Raw genomic sequence first — 17882 nt, forward strand, 5'->3', positions numbered from 1 at the left:
CTTCATCCCATCTTGCGTCACTTAGCGCAGAAGTCCAGGAGCCGACTTTGTCCATGAATACAGAGGCAAAGAAAGCATTGAATACTTCAGCTTTCCCCACATCATCTGTCACTAGGTTACCTCCTTCATCCAGTAGGGGCCGCACACCCTCTCTGATCACCATCTTCTTGTTAACATGCTCGTAGAAACCTTTCTTGTTATCCTTCACATCCTTAGCCAGTCGCAATTCCATTTGTGCTTTCACCTTCCTGATAACCCCCCGGCATTCTCGAGTTATACATTTAAACCCCTCCCTGGTCATTTGTCCAAGTTTCCACTTTTTGTAAGTTTCCTTTTTATGCTTAAGTTCACCAAGGATTTCCCCAGTAAGCCAATCCGGTCTCCTACCATGTTTGCCTCTCTTGCTAGGCATTGGGATGGTTTCTTTCTGTGCCTTCAATAAGGCTTCTTTAAAATACTGTCAGCTGTTCTGGACTTCTTTCCCCTCATGTTAGCATCCCAGGGAATTCTGCCCATCAGGTCGCTGAGGGAGTCAAAATCTGCTTTTTTGAAGTCCAAGGTGTGTATTTTACTACTCTCTTTTCTTCTTTTGGTCAGGATCCTGAAATCTACCATCTCATGATCACTGCTTCCCAGGTTGTCATCCACCTCTACTTCCCCTATTAAGGTATGTCTACACTACCCCGCTAGTTCGAACTAGCGGGGGTAATGTAGTCATCCGCACTTGCAAATGAAGCCCAGGATTTGAATTTCCCGGACTTCATTTGCATGAAGCCGGACGGCGCCATTTTTAAATGCCGACTAGTTCGGACTCTGTGCCGCGCGGCTACACGTGTCACGGACTAGCTAGTTTGGATTAGGCTTCTAATCTGAACTAGCTGTACGCCTCATGGAACCAGTTGATCGCCCTATCTTCTCCGTTCAAAACAGGGTTCCTCCTTTCTTGCTTGTTCCTCTCTGCATTTCTTCCCGGTATTCAAATTTCCCACTCCTTTCAGGGTTTTGGTCACTGTCCCGCGAAGAACCTAGTTTAAAGCCCTCCTCACTAGGTTTGCAAGCCTGCCCACGAAGATGCTCCTTCCTCTCTTCGTTAGGTGGATCCCATCTCTTCCTAACAATCCTTGTGCCCGGAACAGAGTCCCATGGTCGAAGAAACCAAAGCCCTCTCTGCGACACCACCTGCGCAACCACGCATTTACGTCCTCAATTCGATGATCCCTGCCCAGTCCTTTCCCTTCAACAGGGAGGATGGACGAGAACACCACTTTCACTCCGAATTCTTGGATCTTTCTTCCCAGCGCTACATAATCCGCAGTAACCCGCTCAAGGTCATTCTTGGCCGTATCATTAGTTCCCACGTGGAGAAACAGGAAGGGGTAGCGATCCAAAGGTTTGATCAGTTTGGTAAGCCTCTCAGTCACATCCCGAATGCGAGCTCCCGGTAAGCAGCACACCTCTTGAGAATCCAGGTCCGGACAGCAGAGGGATGGCTCAGTCCCTCTTAGGAGGGAGTCCCCAACCACCACCACCCATTGTTTTCTTTTGGGGGTGGTGGCCGTGGAATCCCCATCCCTAGGACTACGCATCCCATGCCTTCCAGTAGATGTTGTTCTCTTCTGGTTTCTTCCTTGTGAGGTCCCTTCCAAAGCTTTCAGCACTGCAGAGCCTGTGGAGAGAGCCTGAAAGCGATTACTTACCTCTATAGCATTGGGGGATTCCCATGCTGGCCTTTTTCCCCTTCTAGAAGTTACATGCTGCCAGTTCTCAGATCTTTGGAACCTGCCTGTCCCTCTTCTTCCTTTGACCAGCAGTGAAATAACAATGACATTTATATGATCACAGTTAGGTCTCAGTGGTAATAACCTACCAGGGTGAACTGACAAGTTGGTATCTCTTACAGCTCACATTTCAGTCTGTGGGCAAATTTAGGCAGACTCGTAACAATTGATTCATAATCACCAACCCAAAACATTCCAAAATCATAGGTTAGCTCCACACCCCAAATAATGGTTTGGGTTATTTGCCGTCTGGCTTCAGGGGCTGAGTTTTCAAGCTTATCCTGCAACCACAGGGGCTAAAATCTAATCTTTTAAAAAAAATAGAAGGCTGAGTTTCTGAGGTAGTCACATTCTGCAGGCCCTGTGGCTTAAAGGTTTGGAAAGGAGAAAACTGAGAGGGGACATGATAGCAGTTTTCAGGTATCTAAAAGAGTGTCTCGGGCAGGAGGGAGAAAAATTGTTCTCCTTAGCCTCCGAGAATAGGACAAGAAGCAATAAACTGCATAAAGGGAGGTTTAGGTAGGACATTAGGGAAAACTTCCTAACTGTCAGGGTGGTTAAACACTGGAATAAGTTGCCTAGGGAGGTTGTGGAATCTCCATCATGGGAGATATTTAATGGTAGGTTAGACATCTATCAGGGATGGTCTAGATCATAGGTTCCCAAATTGGAGGGGGCAGGGCATGAAGAAATTCCGGGGGTGTGGTGCAAGGTGACCCAGCCCCTTCCCCTCCCCACCAGTCCCCCCACCCAATAAGAAAGAGACCGGTCCATCCGGTAAAAAAATTCAGAAAATACCATGTGAAATGTCTGGTATTTTCTGTTTTTCCTGGCTCAGGCATCCACAGGAACATGCACAGCATGAGCTGGCTGGGGGAGGATGTAGCGTTCCGGGCAGAATTCAAAATGGCTGCCTTAAAAGGGGAATGCCTGCTCTTCTCTTAAAAGGGCAACTTTTTTTTTCCTCGAGTACCGGCACCATTGTTTTTACACTGGTCCTGGGAATTAAAAGGGTCGTGACTGTTTTTCAGCCCTGGTCAGTTACTTTTTTTTTTCCCCAACAAGTTCTGCACTCAACTAGATGGTAGTGGGTCCTGCCATAAGGGCAAGTGACTGGACTTGATGACCTCTCAAGGTCCCTTCCAGTTCTGGTATTTTGTGATTCTATGACTCTGTGATCAGATCCCACAGGCTTATTGGTAAATTTGTAACAGGTGGCAGCACTAATGTACATTTGAAGTCAGATTTCTCATCTGCAAGGGCTAGAGACGTCCTTTCTTAAAACCAAAGACTGAGGCTATGTCTAGACTGCAGGCTTCTTCTGGAAGAAGCTTTTCCTGAAGAGATCTTCTGAAAAAACTTCTTCAATCTGCTTTTTCGAAAGATAGCATCCACATTGAATGGATGCTTTCTCACATTTCAGCTGTGATTACTATGGATAGAATGGCCACAGGCAGGGGCGGATATAGGGCAGGGCAAACGGGGCGGCCGCCCCGGGCCCCGCGCTTCAAAAAGCCCCGCGCATGTGCCGTGGCAAAGGGGGGGGCCCCGTGGAATTATGCTGCCCGGGGCCCCGCAAAATGGTCATCTGCCCCTGGCCACAGGGTACCTGTGTTTCTTCCTCTTTCCTCTTCTTTTGAAAGAATTCCCTCTTCCCTGTCCACATGCGCCTTTTTCCAAAAGAGCTCTTTTGGAAAAAAGGCTTCTTCTTCATAGAAAGTTTACTAATGTCTGAAAAGCCCTGATTTCTTTTCAAAATAATGCGATTGCAGTGTGGACTTAAAAGAAGTTTTTTCAGAAAAATGGCTGTTTTTCTGAAAAAAACCTGTAGTAGACATAGTCTCAGATAATGGAGCACAGCCCTGAAACACAACTACTGCAAGTTAGCTCAGTGCATGGAGCGATTGATCTGTTGGGACACACTCACCGGCCCCTAGCCTCCGTAGCTAGTTGTGTTACATTTCTGCTTATTGCCACAGGAAAAGGCAATGTTCCCGCCCTACCACAAGGTCAGCAAGGAGGTTTAATGGTAGTTTGAATTAGGAGCTTTAGTTTGAACTACCTAGTCCGTGCCGCGTGTAGCCGCGGGCAGGTAGTTCGAACTACAGGCATTTAAAAATGGCGCACGCCTAGGAACATGCAAATGAAGCCTGGGATATTTAAATCCTGGGCTTCATTTGCAAGTTTGAATGCCTACATTAGCCACCCTAGTTAGAACTAGGGTGGCAGTGCAGACATACCCTCAGACTGATGGGTGGGGAAGGCGATTTTACTAGCTACATTTCAGGAGGTATGGGGAGATGGGGGCATCAAGGATACCAGGGAGTAGGACATCTCACTAATCCACCTCTTTGCTCCAATTTTGTACAGGGCTTGATAGGGAACCCTGGGACTTTCACCAACTTCTTTGTGCAGAGCCAGTTTCACACTGAAATGCTGAATAAACGTATGCATACATGTAAAGTGCTCAACGCCCTGGCTACCAAAGAAGCACCTCTTCTGCTGAGCAATTCAATGTCGTCAGCTGCTTGTAGGGCTGGATTAAGACATGCTGAGGCCCTGAATTAGGTCACCTTTAAATAGCCCCACAGGATTACCAAAAAATGAGTATTATTCTAACAGAAAGGACAATGAAAATAGAAATAATAATATTTTATATTTCCATGTATACCAGAACATAGGCAAGGATACAACTGAAAACTAGGATTTTTTTTAATATTTCGAGGCCCCTCATAATCTGAGGCTCTAAACTGTGTCTTACTTTTAGCTTGTGCATGAATCCGGAACTGGCAGCTAGTAATAATTTCTTTTTTTTTTCCAAACAAATGGAATTGGTTTCAGGTCTCACATGGGTTTTATATCAGTGTTGCTCCACTGACTTCAGTGGTGCTAATTCTGACTTAATTTCAATTTAATTGAGACCAGAATACAGCTCCATGTCTTCTTAAAGAATTATTGATCAGAATGCAGCAGGGGCTTTCAACTTCATATTGTGCAGCAACTCCACAGCACTGCTGCGAAGGTCTGACTCCATTAAAACATATTTTGCAGATTAAATAAATGTAAGCCACTCCTACGGCATGTTGCATGAGGTATAGTGCTCTGAATCTAGCCCTTCCCTGCCTGCGTAGTGGCAGCAAACACCACAAAAATCAGCCCTTAATTAAAAAAAATTAATCAGTTTGCTGTTCACCTCTTAGGACTTAACTGTGTTGAATACCCCTCTAGAGGAAACATATCCACCAACACTGGAGGAGGTCCATCCCTTAAGAGCAAGTGATACACATTATCAGACAGGGCATTACATCATGACATCTCCACAAAGATAATCACTAGGAGGCCAGCAGTAATTAGATGAAACCTAGGGGAACACTGGTAAAGTGCCTTTATCCACCTCTTTATACCAGATACCTCAACACCAGCGAACCACAGTGGTTTCTCTTTTAAAATCTTGAAAACTGCCCATGCCATTTTATGTGGAGCTAGTGGAACATTCTTCAACTGTGCTGACATACAGCAATAACAAAAGCATCCGTTGATTATGTCTATCCAGCAGGTAAACTAGCTGGAAACTTTCCCACACTGGCAGAGAGTGGCAGGGTGGATTTCCTATATGCCAGATAGCTCCCAAGTGCTCCAACAGGGGATGAAATCTATGCTTTCAAGTTTTGCATGATAGCTGTCTGATATCCAGGGAAGGCTTGGATATGGAGCCACAGATATGGTTCTCTCAATAGCTGACAGAGGGAAAAAAAATAGCTCTGCCGGTGGGTATCTATGAAAAGATTTATATTTAGTACTTTCAAGGAGAAAATTGACTCCATTACAGTGAAGTTGCTTGGGGCCTTCAGCTGTGAATTGTGCAGACACTGTCTAATTCACAGAGAAATTGTTTTGATGGCTCTCATGATGTTTCTTTATCAGAGAGAGTGAAAGTGTTCGCGGCAAAGGTACTTGCCCACCTGCTCTCTGGACCCTAGCTTTCCACAGACTTGCCTGCTGAACAATTATTCATTCAGTCATAAATCTTCCCTCCGCTTCTCTGATGTTGTTCTGACTGCCTGAGACCGCAGACCCTCCATCTCGGTTTCCAGGCTGCTGGTCTTGTCCTAGAGACCTGAAAGAGAAATTGCAGAGTTTAGACCATGTACAGGCCAACTATATATGCCATCATTTTCAATTAGGCTACAGAGCACTGAGCCCTGGTTTACACTACGATGTTATTTCAAAATAATGCCCCCCCCCCCGATTGTATTTATAAGTGGAACATCCACACTATCAAGCCCATTATTTCAAAATAATGGACCACAGAATTTGAAATCTGCACTCCTGCTTTTCATCAGGAGTAATGCTAACTCTGAAGTAGTTATTTCAAAGTAATGGTAGTGTGGGTGCTTCAATGCTGCTATTTTGAAATAATTACTCTCAGGAGTAATTCAAACTAATTACTCCCCAGTGCTTCCTGGGGCTCTAAGTTGAAGTAGCACGTCTCCATTAACGGAGCCAGCCTCAGACTAATTTTGAGGCTTTCCCGTAGCATGGACATGCTAGTTCAAATTTGTTAGATCGAGAATTGTTAAGTCGAATTAGTAATTTTGAAATACTTTCATAGTGTAGACATGGCCTGCGTTGTCCTTGTCTGGAATACGTAGTTGCTCATTTTTCTTGGCCAATTAGGGTGCTTGTTTGTGGGTTTGTGAGTGTTCTTTGACATGGTGGATTGAAGGGTTTCATTGGCAGAAAACAAAGATAATGGATCCTGTTTGTGAGGTAGGACTTTCCTAGCAAGACAAGTGTCCTTTGTATCACTGATGGATTCTCAGCTCTTTCCCATCATCTTCCACCCTGGATGGCTCTGTGGTTTTGTTCCCAGCATGGTCCTAGTTGAAAATGACGGAATAAGTCTCTCTTTGAAGCCTGACAATGTTACTCCTTCAGTTTCCAGAGATGCTGCTGTTGAGCAGTGAATAGCATGCCCTCCCAAATAAGGCACGATGGTTCTACCATCTGACTGCTTTAATCTGAGGAAGGTGGGGAGTTCACGGATACATGAGCATCTGCTACACTTAATATACTGGAGGTTTCTTACTCCAAATACAACTAGACAATAGAATCAGCGGGAAAGTCACATACTAGTGTGCCACAATGCCAAAAGATGCAGGTGGTGACCCCATCCCAAACTCGATGCATTCATTGGAACCTGCTAAAATATCTATCTGTTGTCTAGTTCCTGTTCAGTCTGTTAAGACCCACTGTGTGGTACATCAAGGCTCCACACAGATGAGAGACAGTCCGAGAATCTAAGGTAGATTTGATGGTGAGGTTGGCACAGAGACTCTTCGTGAAATGTTGATGTGGATTTGAGACTGGCTTTTGCAATTCTCCAAATATAAGAGGGGTTGATAGGGAAATATTTGGCCAGGCCCATCTCTACTTATAATGGATCAAAACTGATTCTGTTGTAAGTGGTGCATTGAGGTAAAGTTTACAGAGCCATACCCATTTATAAAAGCAGACAGATTGGCCCAGTGTTCAGTCAAATGTAATTTAGGCAAAATGCACTCGATCATGATGATTTCTGCATTTGAATCACCTCTACATTGGCTACCTCCATGATGGTTGTGATGTCTTGTTATTGTCACACGTTTTACATACTGTGACTCTAACCTATTGTAGTATGTATTTCCACCAGGAATAGCCATAGGAAATGAAGGCAACTGTTTTTTCCTGTGTCATTATAGTCTTTCAAGCTGCTTATGGGGTACAATTATTGATGGCAAATGAAACTTTGATTTTCATTTCAGAGCGGCAGTCCTAGCAAGCAGATGTAGCCAAACGAGGCTGACATTTAAAGTAACTACTAAGATTACATTAACTGAGATTATATTTAATATGGGTGGCCAAATCTTTCAAACAAAATCAATGTTCTTTTACTTAATAGTACCCCCAGCACATCTTAATGAAGGCTCCTCCAGGACAAGGTCCTATTTTTCTGCAGTCATTTTGTTCTGTGACATCGCTGTCTCCAACAGACAAGCGTAATTTTATTTTCATCTGTTTCTATTGAATTTAATGTATTCCCTTCTTTGATTGGTCAATTTCAATATGAATCAATCAAGGGATTCTTAGGGGGGAAGGATTCCTGCTCCAGAGGGGAAGGGGAATTTATTTAAATGTTGTGTCACAGCAACTTTGCATTTACATGAGCCCCTTCGGCCCCCATTCTGTTCATCTGGCATAGTGTTGTACTTAAAAGAAGTACTCGGGATCTTTTTCAGGGGGGGATAAGGTAACATGCCACATTTATTGATCACACATAGAATAATCAACACTTATCATATGCATATGATATATATATATATATATATATATATATGTCACTCATGCACACACACACACACACACACACACACACACAAGCACACTCCGTCTTGCTGTTGTTACCAACGAGTTGCTCCCCTTAACTTCACTGGCCAGGTGAGTTAGATGGGGGAAGGGTGGAGCTGGGCTTCTGCCGATCCGGATCGATGCTCCGATGGTGACAAGACGAAACCTGGGGTCCTCTGCAAGACACCTCACTTTTATAGCAGCCCTCTCATATGCAAATATATCCCAGATTCAAAATCTGGGTCTGTGTCCGTTGGTCCCTTTGTGCTGCAGAGAGGGTGTTTTCCAAAGAAGGTGCATGCTTCTAATCCCCAAGGCCGTCAATATGTCTGCTCTTCTATCTTAAGCCCACTTGACAAATTGGGTCTGGCTTCCACCCCCTCTTCAACTGTTGAGGCTGTCTGGAGGTGCTTGGCTCCCAAGTCTTACTCATTCACACCTCATTCATTCAACGGGGCAATTGATTACAGAGTGGGGGGGAAGAGAGTAGGGGGAAGATCTTATTCTACCCCTAGCAAAAGACATTTTTATCACTTTAACTATATACTCAGTTTTCTACAAGTTTTTCTATATAGGGTTCTAATACAAAGTTACAAGCTTATATGGATTCAGGTTCTAATACAAAGTTACAAGGTTATATGGAGAGGCACAATGTCAAGTCATATGAAGTAATATATATAATACATAGATTTATGTACAATAGAACCTGGAAACTTCAGCACCAAGAACACAGGCCTCCACCCCGTGGGCTAAAGAGAAAAATGGCAGCAAGTTATGCATGTCTTCTCCTCCACCCAGCCACTGCTGCTGCAAAAAAGCCACTTTCACCCAGACCCTCTTGTTCAAACGAGAATGGTCTTTCCCGGGGGTCTCTATTCCTGGCTGCATTACCCATGGCTGGTAGGCAAAAGAGCAGAAGACTTGTGGGTTTTAAGCCATATGTCATTCACCCAAACAGCATTATCAGTAGCACAGTGTTAGCATAGCATGCTGCAGGCCATTCAGACATTCAGGGCTGGAGCCATCGGTAGCACAACCAGTGCTATGGGTTGGCTGAAGAATTCACAGGTCACAGATGGCTGCAAGGCAGGGCAAGATGGCTGTGTCACCTACACAGTGCAACATTCTCAAGAAAGCAGAGTATGACCACAAAACACCCAGTGCTGCGGGATGGTTTTAAAGATTGGGCATGCGGACACTCCCCCCCTTATACCTGTCTCCTCCCCCGTCCCCCAGCTGAGGCTAGGAACAGAGCCCTGGTGTGCGGGGCCAGCAGCTGGGACCTGGGGCTGGCAGCAGAGCCCCCCAGCCCAGAGCCCCTGGCATATGTGGCAGCAGCTGGGACTCTGGCTGTAGAGCTGGCAGCAGAGCGCCCGGTGTGTGGGTGCCCGACCATGAGGTTGGCAGCAGAACCCTGGAGCGCAGGGAGATAGCCGGGACTTTGGGCTCTAGTCTGGGAGGGGGAGGAACTCCCCCCTCCCCCTCACTATTTCTGCACCTCTCAAAACACCTGCAGCCACAGGAGCTTGCGGGAAGAGGAGCAAAAGGCTCGGTCATTGCAAGGAGTGCAGGTGAGCTAGGGATGCTGTACTACATTGGTTAATGATGGCACTGCCCTGACGCTGCACCCCAGTAGCAAGCCAAATTCCAGGCTTTTCCGGAAGATGTGAGAGGTCAGTTCAAGAATCAGATCAGCACAGACTCAGTGGCCCCATACTGACTCGCCGGCTGCCCTCACAAGCACAGCTCCAGAATGTTCTAGGATACAGCATGTGGGCTCAGAGCCGGGTACCCTCTCTGTCCTGCACAGCAACATTTTGCTCCCTTATTGTAGCGCAGCGCAGTATGCGTTCCTCAGATGAGCGCAGCCGTCTTTGTTTTTGTCCCAGTGAGTGCCCTTTTTGCATGTGTGCAGGCTCAACAGGGCTGATGGTCCTTCCGCCTTATAATCCAAGTGGCAAGTGAGTGATCTGTGAGCAACTGACATTCAGGGAAGGAGGGGAAAAGAAATAAAACACAATACAGGCAGTCCCCGGGTTACGCAGATCCGACTTATGTCGGATCCGTAGTTACGAACGGGGCTTTTCTCGCCCCGGAGCACACGGGCGGCGGGACCGCCCAGACGCGCCGCGGTCCCGCCACTTGCGTCCTCCAGGGTGAGAAAAGCTGCTCCGCGTCTCCCTGGTCTGCTGGGCAGTCCCGCCGCCCGGGTCTCCGCGGCTTTCCTCCACATCTCCCTGGTCTGCTGGGCCCCCCCCCAGCAGACCAGAGAGATGCGGAGGACCCGGGCGGTGGGCCCGCGGTGCGTCTTGGTCCTGCCGCCCGCGTCTCCCTGGTCTGCTGGGGGGGGGGGGGGCAGCTAGTGTGCCCCCCCCAGCAGACCAGACTTTTCTTGGGACGCCTGTGGTAGAACAGCTGGGGCGCTGCCGGTTGGTCCCGCAGCGCCGCTCTCGGCGCTACTGGACCAACCCGGCAGCACCCCAGCTGCTCTGCCCCAGGCGTCCTGATTCAGCCACTGCTGGTCAGTTTCAGCAGTGGCTGAATCAGGACACCTGGGGCAGAGCAGCTTGGGTGCTGCTGGGTTGGTCCAGTAGCGCCGAGGAGCGGCGCTACTGGAGCAACCCAGCAGCACCCGAGCTGCTCTGCCCCAGGCGTCCCCAAGTCAGCCACTGCTGAAACTGACCAGCTGACCAGCGGCTGACTACAGGAAGCCCGAGGCAGAGTTGCTCTGCCCCGGGCTTCCTGGAATCAGCCACTGATCGGTTTCAGCAGCGGCTGACTTGGGGACGCCTGGGGTTCTTAAGTTGAATCTGTATGTAAGTCGGAACTAGCGTCCAGATTCAGCCGCTGTTGAAACTGATCAGCGGCTGATTCCAGGAAGCCCGGGGCAGAGCAACTCTGCCTCGGGCTTCCTGTAGTCAGCCGCTGGTCAGTTTCAGCAGCATCTGAATCTGAATGCCAGTTCCGACTTACATACAGATTCAACTCAAGAACAAACCTACAGTCCCTATCTTGTACGTAACCCGGGGACTGCCTGTATGCTGAAAATAGAAGGGCAATGAGGAGTGAAGTATCTCTCCTTCAGTGGCTGGAGCTACATAAATGCCATCAATTAAGATTAAGATGAATGGATGGTTTGGATGAAATCAGATGCCTCCCTGAACCTTCATCCTGGACTCAAAAGAAAGGAAATTTGGAACAACATATGTCCCTTGCTGCGTTTGGTTTGACATGCAGACTATGGTGAGTACTGATTTTGGCCACAGCCAGAAGAAGCAAAAGTCCCCAAATGCCATGAGGCATGTCCATATTCACTCTCACTGTATTTATGTTATAATCCTGAACAGGAAGTAGGAGAAAACTTCCAAGGAAGCCTTTTGTCATACATTGTAGAAGCCAATTTTGTAGCTCAAAGAAACTGTTTGGTACTTAGTTCAAACACACTGAAACACACATCTTTATTTGTCACTGCAGGCTCATTGTGGCTAGCCCTCCCCTCTGAATACCAGGGCTAATCCAAAACCCCAGAGCTAAAGACACCTGACCTTAGGGCAGACTTGGTTCTGGAGCCAATCGTTCCCCAGAACCCAATTCTTGTATGCATTTCCTTGCGTCAGTGCTGATGGAAGGAAGGTGGCCTGTTAGCACGAACGAAATCCTGAGTCAGTGTGTAGGCGGCAAAATGAAAAAGGGGGATTATTAAAATACAGCCTAGAAATAAGAAAATAAGATGGCATAGCCTATAAGCTCTTTTCACTGCAGGAATTTTATTAAAAAATAAAAATAAAAATTGTGCTAAGCACTAGGAGAAAGTCTGTCCATTGCCACAGTGCTTTGGTGTAAATGTGTTCCCTGCCTTACTCCTTTTCAGGGGAGAGGAACAGGCTGGTAATTCTCCTGGTGCCGGGCAGACAATTCCATAAGGGGCAAAGCATCCTCTTGGAATTCACATTCTGTTGTAGTAGAAAAAAACTGTGGCTGCCGGTGTTCATTGTGTAGCCGCTTCTCCCACTGTCCTCATGCATGTCACCTCTCTTTTGACGATCTGCCGTTGCTTCACTCCGAGACACGAAGCTGCAGGGCCTGCAGACGAATGATAAAGGTGGCTCTTTTGTAGCCCAGAGGTTTAAAAATAAAAGGCAATTTCAGCAGCCGCTGCAGGGAAGGACTGTGGCTCGTCAGTTCGTGCTGGGAAAGGACGGGGGGAGGGTGGGGGTGGAGGAGGGAGGAGAGAACAACTGTGCCAACTGAGTTCTCAACAGAGAGAATGGAGAGGGCACAGAAAAATGTGCTGCAGGAAGGCTGCCAAAATTGGCCCTTCCTTAGAATAAATTACATCGCCCAAGAAACATGTGCCCTACCGAACGGCTTCTACGGCTATTTTTGACTAAAGCCTTTGCTTTAGGCCCTCTGGGACCAACCCTTCTCTTCCACTGAAGTCAGTGGGAACAATCTTATCAACTCCTGAGGAAAAGGACCTGGCCTCACAGGCCTGATCCTGTAAGATGCTGAGCAGTCTTGAGGTCTGTGGAGGGCAAGGGAAACAGAGGGGCCCTAGAAACCTCACAGGATAGGGCCTGGTGTGTCAGCCTTGGTGCATAACAAAGGGAGCTGTGGTCCTGAGCACCATCCTGAGCACCCTCAGCAGCCCTTGAAATCGTTGAGAGTACAGGCTACCTTGCTCGGGTGCTGGGCTGATGGCAGTCCTAGCAACAGCTACTAAGGCCTGATCCAAATCCCACTGAAGTCCATGGGTGTCATTCCATTGACTTCAATGCCCTTTGAAGTAGGCTCTTATTAAGCGAAGGAATCACCTGAGCCTTAGCCAGATTAAACATCATGTTCCTCAAGTGGCCATACTGCTCTTATTTTGGTCAGTATTTATTGCAGATGCTTCCTCTGGATTCGGTGGCTTTACCTTCTGGCAGTCTGCTGGGAAAAACTGTGTTCTAAGCTCATCCACTTCCTTGTACACTCTCTGCGTCCCAGCTTGCACCACGTCTTCCATCCCACATTTCCCTGGATGTTTCGTCTTCTGGACCAGGACCTGGTGTTTGTGGGCTTTCAGCATCCTACCTTGAGATAACCCTGTTCACCTACTGTGAAGCAGTGTCTGGGCACAGCACCCTCCTCAATCTTCTACCTTATTGTTTCTCAAAGAATAGCTAACTCCTGTTTGGTTTTCTTGGCCAGGGAATATGCTCAGATTGCTGAGCCTGGCAGGAGCTGCATAAATGGATTATGGACCTTAAGCCTCAAGGTAAACAGACTTCTCACTTCAGGTTGCTCCTTCCAACGGGTCTGAGCAGCTGTCAAAATGACTGCAGATGATAGTACGCAGTGTCATTGTAGCTGTTTCGCTCCCAGGATTAAATTAAATTAAAAATTAAATTTTTAGAGACAAGATTCATGAGGTAATATTTTTATTGGATCCACTTGTGTTGGTGAAAGAGACAAGCCCCAAAGCTTCTCTCTTTCTCCAAGAGAAGTAGATCCAATAAAAGATATTATCTAACCAACTTGTCTCCGGAGGTCATGTGGCTTTCCCACATGAGGGAGTAATTAGACAGACAGACATCCCTAAGCATTACCTAGATCAAGTCATAGCAAGATGTAGGTTGCTGAAAAATGTCCTGTCAACAACATTAAGAGAAAGGAGCACAGATGGTGCTAAACAATTCCCATGTTTGTTATGAATCAAAGGCTGTCGCAGTTCTTAAAGGAGATTAATTATAGGAGTGGTACCACAGCCTAACAAAGAAGCCATAGACCATTTCTATTTAAGCTTCTTAGCAGCCTGTGCTTTGTAGAAGACAAACGATAAAGGTGGCTCATTTGTAGTCCAGAGGTTTAAATTTCAAAACTATTTCAGCAGCTGTTGCAGGAAAGGACAGTTCTGCACTGAGATGTAGAGCATCCGGTGCTATCTCCAGCTGCTCTATTACTACAGTACTTCAGGCATCTTACACCTTTCTTTGGTGCTGGTCACGGGCCAGAGACAGGACCCTGAACTAGATGAACCCCCCAGTCTGATCCAGAACAGGATTGCCTATGCGTTAGGCAACTCTTGTGCTTTTCTTGCAAACATGCATCCCATTAGTTGATGTGTGAGACATAAGACTTAGTAGATGAGAAACTGATTGTTTTCAAGAAACAAGATGATTCTAAAGGGGTTTCTCTCACCTCCTAAGAATGGTGCAATATAACAGCATCATCTCCTTGATTCACTTAGTCACACTCGGAAAGTACACAGGTAAATGCTCCCTCTGCATATAATTCAGTCCTTGAACACCTGCAAAAAGCTGTAATTCTGTTTTACCCCAAAGGGAGAAGCTGATTACAGGGAAAATGGAAATACAATTATAACACCACTCACCAAAGCAGCTTGTAGGTGTATAACGGTAGTGTCTGTGAGCCCTGTCGAGCCATGTTCTTTACAAATAGCAAGGGACCATCCTGCCTCAAAGAGCTTGCAAGCTAAATCATTTAGACAGTTAGGGATCTACTGCATGAAGAGCAGGCCTGCAATTGGGGGCAATTGCCCCAGGGCCCAGAGACTCAAAGGGGCGAAGAGCTCCCCACTGATGCTACTATGGCAGCTAGAGTCCCAGGTCCCTTTGACTTGTCGCGGTTCCATGTGGCTCTGAGGGGCAGGAGGTGTGAAATGCTTTTGTCTGGACAGTGCTGAGGGCTACCATGCCCTTTCCACCCTCAGCCCCGCCCTTCCTGGGGGCACAGATCACCCCCCACACACACCTACCCTGGGACCCAGGATGGCTATCAGCCCCACTGATAAGGAGACTAATTGACTTGCCCAGTGTCACACAAGATGTGCAAGAGCCAGAAACTGAACTTAGCTCCCCAAGTCCCAGTCCACTGACCTAACCACTCACCTGCTTTTCCTCTTCAATGTCTCTGAACGTCAATTCATCGGTACAACCTGCATGTAAGAGTCTTGCTAGCCTCAGTTCATAGATGACCTCTCCATAGACCCAAGTACCAGTGACAAGACTGGAACGCAGCATTGCTCTGCCTTTTAGTCCTCTGCTCTGTGCACTGTCCTTCTGGAAATTAAGCCCTGTTTAAATTTGCCACTATGCTGATTCCTCACGGAGAACTAACATTTTCCCAATTGCTGGATATTTGACTTTCGATCCGCATGTGTTATGCAACCTTGATACGTGTAGATGTATTAATTAAATATCCTGTCCACTAAGCACCTTCATGCTGTGTGTGCCGTGCAGGAGAATATAAATGGAAAGTACCTGTGTCAACAGTCTGAAGTGATGTCACGCTGGTTTTTTGAACACTTTACACTTTGTGTCTTCCTGTCATATTTACCTAATTAATGACTCTGTAAATTTGGCATCGCTGGCAGTTTGCTCTCTGCGTGAGCAGTGGAGTCATTTTGGAAGGGGAACACGAGTTTCCTAAGCTGAGTGAGCAGAGTGACTGACAGCTAAATGGAAAAATTACAGTTCAAGTGTTATATACGGACGCTATTGAGTGTTTGTTTGTTTGCAGGGTTCCCTTCACTCTTCCCTAACTCTGCAGTGAAATTCTTTCTCCGGCATCTGGGAATATATTTCCTCGACCTGCCTTTGTCTAATAGGCCAAGATTGATTCCACTGCCTGGTTTTAAATGCAATTGAAATTAACAGTGATCTGTTGCTGCACTAACTTACAGACACACTGGCTAGCAGGACAGCTTGGACTCGCATAAGATAATACAGTATGCAGCTAGCCCCAGAAAGACACTGTAGCAGCCATACTTTTTGTCTAAGGATCTCAGAATTCCTGGCTGACATTAAATCAGCAACTCTCAAAATGCTCTGTGAAGGAGGGAAGTATCATCACCTCTATTGAGCCAATAGTGACACTGTGGTTCCTGCTCACACAGTGAGTGATGGAGCCAGGAGTGGAACACCTTTCTAATGCCTTCTGCAAAGCGAGCAATCTCTTGGCCACCTAAAGACTGCCAGTCTGGCCGATTCACGACACACTTGACAATTGCAACCTGGCCTGTCTATTTAGTTTAGGGGGCACATTTGCTCTCTATATCAGAGAGGTGGAAGGAAAAGGTGTGCCCCAAACTCCAAGGCCCAGCCCTGTCCCTGACTCTATGTACAGCTGCTTCCAGGCAGCTCTAAGTTACACCCAAGATGAAGGGCTTGGACTCCAGAGCGGTGTCAGGTTGTGGAGGGGAACTCTTCTAACCTCCTTCGCTAGGCCTGTGTCCTGAGGGAGGCGGTGCCAGAGGCACATGTCCAGGAAGTGGCACACCAAGGGAATTTGCTCCATGACATTTGCAGCAATGCTACAGCACAACTGTGCCATCTCAGTCGGTCAGAATCTGGCTGTCCAAGCCCACCAGGATGTACCATGAGTAATTACTCGTAGGACTAACCTGTGCTAAAGCTCGTGCTGCCACAGCCTCAGGGCTCCAGGACACAATCTAGCTAGACTTCAGCTAGCTCAGGTATACACAAGCTGCAGTCACACACTGTCATTGCAGTCTAGATGTTCCCTGGAACATGTTTCATGCATCCCAGTGGCCTTGGGCACTTGCTCAATACTGACTTCACAGGAGTATCTCCTCTTGTGGAGCCATCACCACCACTTTCTGCAGCATCCTAGATTTTTGCTTGGTAAGCTGCAGCCAAGCAGTGCCGAGGCTGGAAGATCTGCTGAACTCATCATCTGTAGTGGGAAGGCGGCAGAAACAGCAGACATCTTTTGCTTGTTCATTGCTCTTTATTACCCACATTCTGTATATTGGCTATGACGTTCGCTAACTGTGATCTCAGAAGGATGCCAGGGAAAACCTATGTCACAGTTTGCTGCAGAGGCTAATAAAGATGATTTAGCTCCCAGTGACTAATCCTCAATGCAGGGCTGGACACCTTTCCCTCTGCACTCTTCCACCCACCATTATTCTTCCCTAACAGCTGTGATAGGGACTGGTCTCTGAAATGGCAGGAGAAGGTTAGCCACAAGACGACACTGCGTAAGGGCCTGGCTCACAGCGTCTACCCCAGACCTGGTGTTCGGCATTAGCACCTGTACTTTGTACAGCAGCTGTGCTCTGCCACATCTTTGAAAGAAACACTGCAGCTGAGGTGGCCTTTCAATTACATCTCAGTGGGAGAGGGATCCACAATTCCCTTAGGTTCCTTTGGAAACACCAGCCTACATTTCTGTGGGGATAACATACAGACCGGAACATCAAACCCTTTTAAAACTTGCTGCATAAAGGTACTATGCTGTGCCACGGTGCTGCTTTTATTAGTCATTTACATTATCAATAATCAAAACAGAATTGTAATCTGCCCTTTCTAATCAGGCACCCCATCACTTTGGCCATTGGTCTTGTTGCGCCCTAGCAAATGAATGAAGTGCTTTGCTTTGGTCTCCACTGAGCTGGGTAGCAAGGCCCCTACCTACTTCTCTTGACATTTTCTCTCCAGATCTTGCTGTTCTGGCTACCAGGAATATTGCACTCAGCACTATTCTCTCCACATTTCCTCACTTCCCTCCAGCCCAGGATCTACTCCCACTGAACTGACACATATTAGGGCAGTGATCAGGGCAGGAACCGAAGAAAATTAATTCACCTCATGATGCTGTCTAGGAGCAATCCATGTCTTAGGAGGGCCAGGCCTGTGAGCACCTGTCCCAACACTCATGCAGAAGCAGCACAGCCTGGCTAATTCTGGT

General features: G+C 47.0%; 1 protein-coding gene across 1 annotated transcript in view; it reads right to left on the reverse strand.

The window, feature by feature from the left end:
* Window positions 1-5643: 5643 nt before the first annotated feature.
* Window positions 5644-17882, reverse strand: part of LCLAT1 (lysocardiolipin acyltransferase 1) — a 206697-nt gene continuing 194458 nt past the window's right edge. The window contains exon 7 of the mRNA XM_075925335.1: window positions 5644-5895. Coding sequence (XP_075781450.1) covers window positions 5790-5895 — 106 coding nt within the window. The 3' untranslated portion in view covers window positions 5644-5789. The remainder of the gene's footprint in view (window positions 5896-17882) is intronic.

The sequence above is a fragment of the Pelodiscus sinensis genome, chromosome 3, assembly GCF_049634645.1.
Source record: "Pelodiscus sinensis isolate JC-2024 chromosome 3, ASM4963464v1, whole genome shotgun sequence".
NCBI classification, from domain to species: Eukaryota; Metazoa; Chordata; order Testudines; family Trionychidae; genus Pelodiscus; species Pelodiscus sinensis.